Here is a 12,450-nt window from a genome sequence, read left to right on the forward strand (position 1 = left end):
AAAGCTGCAAAGATGAAAAGTTTGGTGGTCGAACAGCATTGAAGACTTTTATGTGACAATAACTGCTCACTATTTCGAAGACTGGGCTGTGAAAAGTGCCATCCTGCAGACATGCTCAATGCCATGGAGGAATACTGCAGAAAATATAGCTAATGTCCTGCAAGCCACAGTTGAAGATTGAGGCATAGCCAACAATGTGGCGGTATGCGTCCATGACAACACAACCAATGTTTTGTTAGCAAAACATACAGTGACAAATACCCCAACAACAACTTTATATCTAGAGAGAGGGGGAGTCGCACCGATGCTTTGCGCACATACTACAGCTCGCTATCAATGACGCCTTCAAACTGGGGCCATCACAATTGTTGTCAGGGCTGCAAGTCGGCATCATAGCACCATGGCAACTGAGGCGCTGAAGATAAAGCAAGGCCAACCAAATCTGCCGCCTCACCCGACGATGTCAAGACGAGATGTGATTCAACATATTCGGTGATGTTCAACACTGCACGTCTGTGATGCATTATTAAGAAATGATACACTAATCTCACCAATGATAATATCCACGGGATACTTCACATACTGTAACATCCTACTTTACCTAGCTTGCTAATGCCACATTATGAACAACAAAATCTGTGTTGAGATCATAGATAAACTACAGAAACATCATGCACCTCAGAGCAGCTCGCTTACTGACGTTTGTCATTTTCACACCCAGAGCCCACGTTGTGCAAGTACCAAAACCCCCAACCATACTGTATTATTGCAAGTACTGTAGGTCTTAAAATGAGTTGTGGTCAGGCAAATTGTTCCATCTCTGACTTAGTCGTGGGTGTGTCTTGGGCATAGCAAAAAAAAGGAGAGTCCACATTGTTATTTAAATGACGGATTTGGCAAGTTGGAGGAGAGCCAGCTATGGGAACAGCATTAATAATGTGATATAATGATGTCAAGAGGAGATGGGAGAAACAAAAGCTCTCTGCTCACCGAAAACTCAAAAAGAGAGGTGGGCCGCCTGCGGTGTCCGCACTGTTACTGGCATACTTTATGCTTTGCATGCAGTTCAGAATGAGAACAACGCCTACCTCCTCTTAATTTCTTATTTATGCCCAAGAGACGTTCTGTGATATCTTAACATATCAAACTTAATAATCACATGCTCTTTCTCAGTTATGTTCTTTATTTAAACCACCTATTATTAAAGCATGACAGGGACACTGCGTGATCTGTACATCGGAGACCCGAAATGGATACTAATGACCTGTTGCCGTACGCTAAGCAGAGACAGACGAAGCCAGAAGAATATGGGCTCATAATTTTTTTTTTCACATGACGAAAGGTCTTTGAACATACATTATATGCTATCAGCAATAAAGTATAGGCTGCTTAGTGAAATAAACTCCTCACTACTTCCGTCCCTGTGCAAAGAAGTAGGGCATCGGATACTTCTGTTTTCTTATTTCTTGATAGTCATAATCTTATTAGGAATAATGAAATATAATGTTAAAAAAAAAGTGATTGATGGTTTATCTTCTGTTTCTGAGCACAAGTTGTGAATTTAAGTTTTTGCCTCCCAGCATGTAAAATTGGCTGGTGCTGCTACGGGCACCCTTCCAATGCAATAGACTATGGAGAATCTGGCCCAGATCATTAATTTTCTCTGAACCTCAATGCTGAGTCTCTCTCAGCAATGTCATCCACCATATGGAATGTGAGTTATGTGTTGAATTCGGTTTGATTTTGATTGCAAAAAGTGTGCACACATTGTGAACTGGCCTATATAGGTCAATCTACTATCTAATGTTCTCTTTAAATAGCAGAGAGACTGTGCTGGGGACCACGGCAGACTTCAGATGAGGTTTGTGGTGCGCCACAAACCTCATCCCTTTCTGGCTTTTCTCACTCGCCCTAAGATAGCAACAATCTGCCTGCCCACACCTCATTTTAAGACCAATACTTTCAAACAGTAGGTGTATACAGTATACAGTATGGGTACAATTTGGTACCTACACAATGTGGACGCTGGGCACGAACATGACACAGCTACATTGGTAAACTAGCAATGACACTTGCGCTGCTCTTCGCCCCATTTTGTGCTCATGGGAGTAAGATACAGTACCATATACACTCTGTATCTGGTCTGGAGAAGTCAATTCACCATTAGAATACATAAGGCACGAGGAATGACAGTCCAAGGACTCCACAGTATCCAGAGAAAAAGATACTCTGGATATTAAGGGTTCTTTGGCCAAGTCGTGTCTTTTGTCAGTTCTGCTATCTGAGCAATGGGTACCCTTCAGAAAGGACTCTTCATTCTTATGCTCAGGTGGCTCAGTAGTTAACCAAATTATCCATGTTATAAGCCCCTGGCATCGACATACTGAGACGGTTATCAGCACTGACGCAGCAAACCCATCTATGCTCCCAAGTACATCTGTGCCAATACTGTATATATAGCCTATTTTACACTCTGAAATGAAACATCCCTCGTCTTTCTCACCCTTCTCTCTTGCCTTCCCTGACACTGCGGTGCTTAGACTTCTTGGCTAAATGGCAGCAGATAACAGGCAGGCACAGTTAAACGACTGCCGTTGCCCTCATCTTACTTTAACCTGCCTCCACCTTCTCATATGCAAAATGTTCATTTGGTTGGTTGACTCGCGACAGACTGTTGGGATTTTGTGGAACAGAGGGAGAGAGAGAGAGACACAGAGAGAGAGAATGGGATCCTGTTGTATTGACATTTGTACGTATTCCCCCTTTGGCTTAGAGTCTAATATTGCCCAGTGGGAGTAAGTTTGCAGGATCCACTGTTACAGCGACATAATAACGTTAGCTGGTGAGAAGCACACACTCGTACGTGCACGCAAAGGCACGCGCACCGCACCGATGAAGACAGACACAAGCACAAAGACACACAAACACACACCCAAAAATGAATATGCATTCCCCTACATTTACGCCACACATTAATCAGCAGCAGTGTCATTAGTGCCGTCTCTTAACAACATGCAAATGAGAGTCATAAGTGGTGTCACTAATCGTGTCGTAGAAATCATATTTCATGCTGCGAGTGTCTTTGTTCAAAGCTCGCGATCAAAGGCCACAAACAAATCTCTTAATGTCCAATTAGAATGTGACTGATGGCCGTGTGTTGTTTGTGATTGCGATTTGGCTGCGAGTTCAGAGAGAATTGCAACGGCTGGAGATATTTAATATGCAAGATATTAATGATTATTGCAGATTGTTTGGCAAGGATGTCTCTTTTTCGGCGCGAGGAGTTTCTTATTGTCTTCGAGCGTAGCATTTTTCACACGTGGATCTAATCCTCAGCAATTATACCCTTCCTCTCCTGCCTCCAAAATATATTTTCCAATTCATTTTGGGCAATTTCTTGTATAATTTGAAAAATATACCATCTCCCCTTGAGGAAGACGTTATCACTTACAGTACATTACGCAAATCTGAGGCGGTCTCTGCCAACTGCTCTCTACTTTTACCCTCAAGTAACCCCTTTCGCATCTGTGTCACGTAACCACTTGATCCAATATTTGTTTATATTTTGGCTATTTTTGAAGAAACATGAAAATGTGCGCAAATCTTTGAATATATATTCTTTTAAAGTGAACATTTTTAACTCATATCTTTGCTTCTGGGGGGGTTCCTGGCACAAGATATTTTGAGATGGGGATCGGCGGCCAAATATATAATTCCTTGACACGAAAACGTTTGAGAACCAGTGACATAGAAACATTTAGAAGACATTGGTAGAAGGCCTCGGGTCTTGACTTGTTGACTGCCAAGGGCCACAAGAGGCCGCCAAAGTGCCAGACATTCCCCCATAGGCCACCGCTGTAACATACGGGTACCCACGCAGCAGTGGATTTTCATTTCACGTTGACCAGTGGAATGAACATGACCCGGATGAAGAGAGCTAACAGATGGCTATAGGCCTTTTTTTTTAGAAGCCCGATTTGAGGCTATTTAGCCGCACATTTTTTTTTTTCGCTTCCATAGGAACACAGTTCAGAGAAAATGAGCTCTAAAGATGTGAGAATGTATTGGATTAGGCGGCGCGATGCGGCGGCGTTACCCGATTACGGGCCGGTGGAAAGAGATCGCGGTCGGCGGCCTGGATGAAAATTTAGACGGAGGCTTCGCTGAGGCCTCCGATTAATTAATTCATTTTATTAAAGAAACCGGAATTGTTCGGTTTCGGCACCTCGGTTACGTCGCGCATAGATTGAGTTTTTTTGGGGGGCTCTAAACTTTATTCTAAACCATTTTCAATGGAATAAATCGTCGGAACACGTAGAATGGCTTGTTGGAAAGCGTCGGACGAGCCAGGACCACCCACGTCTCTACAAGCAGCTCAGGGTAAGTAAAATAGCACTAAAAGAGTTAATGGGTTCATGTATCTCTCTGCTCTCTCTCTGGATGAGGTCCATGTCTCTGCCAGAGGGTACGGACCCTGTCCTCTCAGCCCCACCCACTGCCCTTTCTCTAGAACAGTGGTCCAGGGACCACCAATGGTTCCAGGTGGTCCCCAGCTAAATGGTGGAGGAGAGTTGGTAACCAAAATAAACCAAATGGACTCTTACGGACCCTTTTGGTTGAATTTTACATTCTCAAAAGTAAAATTATTGTTAAATTATTAGCATTACTTAATTTACCAGAAGTCTACAAAATTAGTGAATGTAGAAGAACAGTTACTTCGATCAACATCTGCCTGTTATCTCTCCTATGGTACCAACATCAATACAGCACGGAATTGTGGACAAAATATTATCTAACCGATAACAAAATATTATTATGCTTTGGGTCTGAGAGGCTAAATCTCATCAAATGGTGGTCCGTGGCTCGAATACCGAATAAATAATGGACCTTGACGTGAAAAAGGTTGAAAACCACTGCTCTAGAACAGGGGTTCCAAAACGTTTTCAGCTCGAGAACAAAGGGAGAAATGCAGTGCCTACCAAGGACACAACTTTACAAATTATTGGTAAAAACAACATAGTAATGAGGTGGGATTTTGGGTCACATACAGTACCTTAAATCAATTCTAGTGTATATGCTGCTAAAAAACCCACCATCTTTGTTTGATTTGCAATATGGCTTGTGTGTATGGCCCACGGTGTCCACATGAAATATAAGTGCAAAAACAAGACTAAGTCATTACATAAAAGACAAAAAAATAAATTGAGAGATGGAAAAATATTGGGATATATCCGCACACCCTCACAGAGGCAGAATACTATCAGCAATATGCTCATTCTCATCAAAAATAAACATTTTTTCAATGCATCGTCACTGACAGGACTAGAAATAATACGATTTCATACTTTTAATCAAACACTTTGCTCTGTGGAACGTGAAAAAAGTGTCAGGCCACGATCCGTGTTTAAAAGCAGGTTTAATAATTTAACTTCTTATGCTTCTGTTGTCACACAATCCCTGTCATTCAGCCTCTCTCACAAAACAGTGGAGCGGAGGATAGAGTGCTCAATAATTAAGCAGGCACTTAGATGTGTAACCGTGCCTCCTGCATCATGCATATCCAACATGCATTTGGTTTGTCACAGCACGGCAAACACACTGGTTGAGAGTCACAGAACCACCCAGAGCCACACACACACACGCGAGCCCCAAAGAGGAAATCACCATTTTCAATTAATGTAGCCGTGTAAGGGCTTGTGGTGAAAAAGAATACAAAATCCCTTAATTGGGATTATTTTGGTTTTAAACCGGATGCAACCGGCAAGCTTTTCCGGACCAGTTGAAATTTAGTCTCTGCAGTCACTGCCCTGATTTGTGGAAAGACTCTGTGCAATAAAATTGTCCATGTGGCCTTGTGCATTCTTTGAATTGCTCTTTACAGGTTAATTATAGGCCAGGTTGAATTTTCGAGGCAGACCGTTAAATTAGCGAAATAAAAGGACCCCAAAAGATATAGCTTCGAGCTGGTGAATATTACAGACGTCAGACGTCGAGTCGCATGTAAATACAGCACACTCACACACACGCACTTATAACACGTATGACAAATAAATAAGATTCACTTTCCTCAGATTTCTGCGTTGGAATTTACTTTGCACCTTCACACAGAAGATGAACTACCTGGCTTTGGTGACCTTTTCCTTAATGCCATCTGTAGGCCAAAATGTCCACAAGGTATGTGAAAAGTCCAACACTTTGGTCACAAACAAGTTACACCTACAGCCTGGGGTGTTAGCAGTAGTATGGCCTCTAAGGGCAACAAGTGGGGCTTTCTTTTCTATTTCCTTGAATGTGCAAATTTACTCCATGTCTGATTCCAGTAAGATAGGATTAGCTAAATCAATTTACCATGGAGTTAGAGACATCCCTGTCTCTTGCCATTATTGAAAGCTGCTAACCATTGGGCATACAGTACGGAAAGCTGCAACTATTATATTTGTGGGAAAAAAATGCACTGTGAGCAAAACGTATGAATGTCAGAAACAATTTCCCCTTAAATAATTGAAAGACTTTCAAAACATAGTAACTGGCTATATAGTTACATAACATTTTAAATTGTTCTGCCTGTTGAGATGTACTGTGTTATATTGATTGACAGTTTGCATGGATTATTGGCACTGCCAAAAAAAACATTCTGAGCAATAGAAGCAAATGCAGACCGTATACGTATTTTGGAAGAACACCATAAACCCAAAGTATAAACCATTAGTCAGATGATAACTGCTGGAGTCTGTTGAACATCAAAGACACATTTCTAGCAGAGTAAGGATGTTTCCTTTAAGACAGGGGTCTTCAACAGGGGGTCCGAGACCCCTAGGGGGTCCTCAGAGTTACTACAGGGGGTCCTCCAAATCTTTGAGTGATAGAAAGTTTAGCCAAAAATAGCAGATCTACAAGCTCACAACGCCTTATGCTGCGAGGCGTTGTGAGCTTGTAGATCGGCTATTTTCGGCAAAGAGCCTTGGTGTAGAGGGGAAAAAGAGCAGACTAAGTACAGAGTGAAAGGTCAAGTTTATTAAGTATTGACGGTTCAAGTAGTTAAATATCTCAATTGACATGAATCCAAAATACACTGATGATCGCGCTGTCAAACAATGAAACTATATGGAATCTACGAAAAGGTTCGATGAAATGCTTCATCTCTCTCAACTAAGGGATCCTTGGCCTGAAAACGTTGAAGACCTTTGCTTTAAGAGGATGCTCACCAACACATGAGCTGCCATCAAGCAGGTAGGACCCATTGTCATGGAAACCGCTCCTGCATTCACAGTGGTACCATCCAGGTAGGTTGACGCAGCGAGAGTGCTCGTGACACTGGATGAGACCCTCCATGCACTCGTCGATATCTGTAAACACACACACACACACACACACACACACACACACACACACACACACACACACACACACACACACACACACACACACACACACACACACACACACACACACACACACACAATCATAATCATTAGTATTTTCATAGCCATGAACAAAAAAGTGAAAACCAGGACCCAGCCAATGAAAACAGGTCAGAAACTAGAGTGATTAGACCACAAGCTTAGATGTTAAATGATCCATTATGGTGCGTTCAAACCTGGATAGTTCGAGCGAAGCGATTACATACAAAGTGAAAGCACAGACGAGACAATGCACAACCGGGCGCGGCGTGACCGGGCGCGGTGTGACCGGGTGCGGTGCGAGCGATCCGAATGGGGTGGCGCGAAACGACGCAAACGGTTGCTTCGGTATCTTCGCCCCAGCGGGAAAAATCCAACTGAAGCGACCTTCGCTTCCCCCGACTCCACTCATCGCGTCCTGACAGCCAATCAGCGTTGATGTTGTCAGGAGACCAGGAAGAGGAAGAAGGAACGTTGATGACGTAGAACAGCGTTGATGTTGTCAGGAGACCACGAAAAAGAGACTGAAGCGCGAACAAAGTGAAGCAATAGAAGCGACTAGAAAAAGAAAACGCCCCTTTAGGAATCAAACTGACTGACAATGGACAGAGATTGCTCATCCTCCGCCAATATGGCCAATTGTGTATGTTGTTACACCCTGCCAAGCCAGGTGCAGGATTTGAAACCCCAGTCTCTGTGGCGGTGGGCTGCACCACCTGCGTTTCTAGGTTGTTACTATGGCTCCTTCCACTTGGTGGAGAAGATAATGATTATTCCGAGGTTGATGAAGACTGTCTCAATGCAAGGTTTCTAGAGTAGTTAAAAAAGGGCATTCTACCACTTTTTCGAGTCACGTGTTCAAATACTGGATTCTGATTGGCTAAATTCCGGAGGTTATGAGAGGACAACTGCCGCAAAGTTGTGTGTCCGAGATCAATGCGCCTCAGTGTACATCCGGGGACTTTCCCCCAACCAACAAATGAAGGTCGCAGCGGTCCTATGTTTACTAACGTGCGTACTATCGTCGCCGATTTATTTGGATCCAATGCAATCCGCCAACTTTAAAGCCCCTTTTCTCTGAACCTATGCCTTTCTGGAAGCGAACAGCCTCTATTTACGGCCGGAACGGTGCTTTTAACTGACGTTAGCTTAGCTGTAAGCTAGACGCATGGATTACTATGGAGTTGGCGCCATCTGTTGGTGAGTAGAAGATGTTGTTTGTGGAACTATCTGCTGTCTCGCGGAAGTTTTATAGGCAATAATGATTGTAACTTAAGATCCTTGCAAGTTACAACTATGTGTTTTCTTTTATGTATACGGGAAAAAGTGGTAGAAAAGCTATTTACCACTCGGGGTCGGACATTATGCTCTCATAATGTCCTGAGTGCGGGTGTTATCGGACTCGGCTGCGCCTCGTCCGATAACACCCGCACTGCGGACATTATGAGAGCATAATGTCCTCTCACTCGGGGTAAATTGCTTACTTGCTTCACAATTTGAAAAACACTCAAATCATCTTTAATTGCTCATAAGTGGCCATGATACTGTATTAAGTGGCATTGCAGGCAATTAGTTAAATTGACACACAGGATTTTGCAGAATATCTGCTCCCAGGAGCAATATTCCTGATGCAGAAAGAGGAATCAACTGGTGGTGCATGTTTAAACATCTCTGATTGGTGTGTCAGTGTGTGCAGCCGTCACGACATGAGGAAATTGCGGGGCTAAAGATTTTGTATGATATTCACGTTTGTGACACCTATACTTTATGATGCTTTTTCATATCCAATGGCAAAACAAATGTATAGAAACATGAAACACAATAATGTTCAAGTCATCTGTAATGCATACATTTTATGATTCTGAACAATAGTGAAATTATATTTCTCTAATTTGGAGTAGCATTATGTCCCTCCAAACTATTTAAGTGTATGAGTTGTTTATTAGGGGCTGGGAGGGCTGAAACCCTTGCACACGCACGCACGCACACACGCGCGCACGCAGGCACGCAGGCACGCATGCATGCACGCACGCACACACACAATGTAATGGAATACAGGGATTGCCACGATGGACTTCAAATAGATGAGTTAAAAAACATTAACTACTATTTAGTCCCATTTTGACGAACTGTTGTGTTGCTGCGTGAAGAGTGATACGCTGAGCGCTCAGACGAGTGACGAGTCATGCTGCTGCTGCTGCTGCTGACAGCCCCTCCCCGTGTGTGTGAGAGAGAGAGCCTTGCTTTGTATACCTGCCAACCAGGGGCTACTCACGACGTTAAGGGGTGCGCCCGAGTTGAAGAGCTGGTGCAAGACTCTAGACAGTCTGTCCCTTGTGTTAACATGGGTGGATAGTTTAGCTGTGCTAGGCAAGCCCCCAGAACGGCTTGTAAACATTGAAGCGGCCGCCCTACTGGCCAAAGCTGGAATTTCAGGCGGGGTGAAACATACATGCACGAGCATAAGAGCGCGGCGCTGGGGTCTACAATAGGGTTCAATGGACGTCGGCGTCGTTCGTGACGTCATTACGTCTTGACGTCAAACATTTTGGCCACTAGGTAGTGGCCAATTTCCCCCAGAATGCACCTGGATTAGCTACATGCTAGCATGTAGCCATTGCTTCAAAACGCCACTGAGCACTTGCATTGAAATGATAGTGGGGGCGGGGCCGGTCCGCTCTCTATTTTATATATACTCTATGGTGCTAGGTTATGCCGAGATAACCCGGAAGTGAAAATCACAGCTCCATAGGGTTAAATTCTTCTTCTGCAGAAAAAAAACGAGCTTTCCTCTGATTCTAGGTTTCCACAGCGCCACGTGGTCCCATCCACACACTGTGTAGCGGATGCCTGGGCGGCGCTACAACAATAGGATGGAGCGATCGCTGTCGGAAAACACTGTAAAAAAATAAAAACGCTGGCAGTAAACCGTTGGATTAATTCAAAATAGCTGGCACGGAGTGTGTTTAATTAAAGGTTTAAATTTGAAAAGTCATAACTCTTGCTGCAAGTCAGATTTAAATGATAATTGCTACATATAGTACATCTATCTTCAGTTTGCCTCAAGATCTACTAAATATAGACCAGAGTATAGCAATTCTTGGGCTAATTATCAAAAAAAAGGGTGTGTGACCTGCACATATTTGGTTATAAATGAATGAGCATCTATCTGTCTGATTGTCATAAAACCTTGTCATATTTCATACAGTTGTCTGGAATTGTCAAAGGTCTAGAGACCAAGGGTCTTCCAATGTTTTTCATAGCTGTGAAAGATGAGGCAGGTACCACTACATATTGGATTCATGTTAAATGTGTGTTCAAACAGTTAACCACTTAAACCTTCAATACTTTGTAAACTTGACCTTTGACTTGGTACTTGGTCTGCTCTTTTTTGTACAGCAAACCCCTTCACGGAAAATAGCTGAATTACAAGCTTGTTACAAGCTTGGGCTTGTAGATCTGCTATTTTCGTCTGAATAGAGATGTGAGGGTTCAAGTGGTTAAGCCACTATATCATATCAAACCTCTTCACCGAAGATAGCCTATTTACAATCTCATAACACTTGTAGATCTGCTATTTTCAGTTATTGTTCCCCCCAGAATAGAGATCCGAGGGTTCAAGTGGTCACTATCCCACAATGATTTGGTGACCCCCCTGCAATATCTCTGAGGACCCCCTAGGGTTCCGGAACCCCCTGTTGAAGACACTGTTTTCTTTTTAAAGATTTGTTTGGGCCTGCCTTTATTTGATAGGACAGTAGACTGACAGGAAATGGGGGGAGAGATGGGGACTGACATGCGGCAAAGGTCGTCCGGATCGGGAATCGAACCGGCGATGCCGTCAGGCATCAATGCCTACAGTATGTGGCAATGCCTATGTGGTATGCGCCTAGACCAGTAAGCCAGCGGGCGCCCCGAATACACTGTTTTCTAACAGTTCATGTTCGCTTGAACTGCCGTTTTGGAGCTATTATCCTTTGGCTTGTTCAGGGCTCCAGATTTCACCATTTAATTGCATATTCAAATCAAGAACGCAGATTGAAGGCGGTCCCATGCGCAAATGGCATAATTAGCTACTGCCCTAGTAAATCAGATGTTAATTTGATTTACTAGAAAATTGCATTTTAGGTGGAGATTGGCACTGTACATTTCATGAACAGAAAGAGTTACACTGACAAACAAAATGCTGCAATGTAGTCTTCTCTCTATACCAAAATAACACCCATAACTATTTAAAATCTGTTTAATAGTACAACAGACTGCATTGTTTTACAGTTTTTAAATGAGACTCGGTTTTGGGCAAAACACGAAAAGTGCATTTCAAATGTCATTTTCATTTTCTCCCCATGGCATTTATTGTAATTGATTCTCTAAGCATATATTGTTTCTTACAACAAGCTTTAGTTCATTAGAGTCTTTGTATTGATTCGACTCCCTAAAAATCCCAATTCACTGTGGTGTGTATGAAATGTAATACTAAAGTTGTTATCTATCTTTATTACTTGCCTTGGTTGATTACCCAATTCTGATTGGTCATCACTACATTCTCCAGCCTCAATAACAGACAGGTCACAATCAGCTCAAGCACAACACCTACCTGTATTTTCTTAAGCGGAAATAATTAATTCCTTTTAAAATCAACAACATGTTTTTTTTGTGTGTGTATACAATGTATAATGTCTTATACATTGTATTATCATTCTTGAGTAGTCATGCAATAAGCGGGATGATGGGTAATGCATTGCCCTATCATGGGTTTCTTTCTCAATAATGGCTCTCTTTTCATTATGACTTACAGTACCTATTCATCTAGGTGATATCTCTTGGAGAGCGCGCGCGCGCACACACACACACACACACACACACACACACACACACACACACACACACACACACACACACACACACACACACACACACACACACACACACACACACACACACACACACACACACACATAGACAGACAGACAGACAGACAAGGTAAATGGCGCATTTATACTTTCTCCAAAGTGCTTTACAACGTGCATTACATTCATACAGCTCCTCC

The 12,450-nt window shown here is 42.9% G+C and overlaps 1 protein-coding gene across 1 annotated transcript in view; it reads right to left on the reverse strand.

Annotated features, from left to right (window-relative positions):
• LOC308288369 (protein kinase C-binding protein NELL1-like) overlaps positions 1 to 12,450 on the reverse strand; it is a gene marked incomplete at both ends in the record, with an annotated part of 330,259 nt that overhangs the window by 26,353 nt on the left and 291,456 nt on the right. The window contains one exon of the mRNA XM_080729790.1: positions 7,206 to 7,346. Coding sequence (XP_080585916.1) covers positions 7,206 to 7,346 — 141 coding nt within the window. The remainder of the gene's footprint in view (positions 1 to 7,205; positions 7,347 to 12,450) is intronic.

The sequence above is a fragment of the Nannobrachium achirus genome (assembly GCF_963921795.1).
Source record: "Nannobrachium achirus genome assembly, chromosome: 7".
In the NCBI taxonomy this organism is placed as follows: Eukaryota; Metazoa; Chordata; class Actinopteri; order Myctophiformes; family Myctophidae; genus Nannobrachium; species Nannobrachium achirus.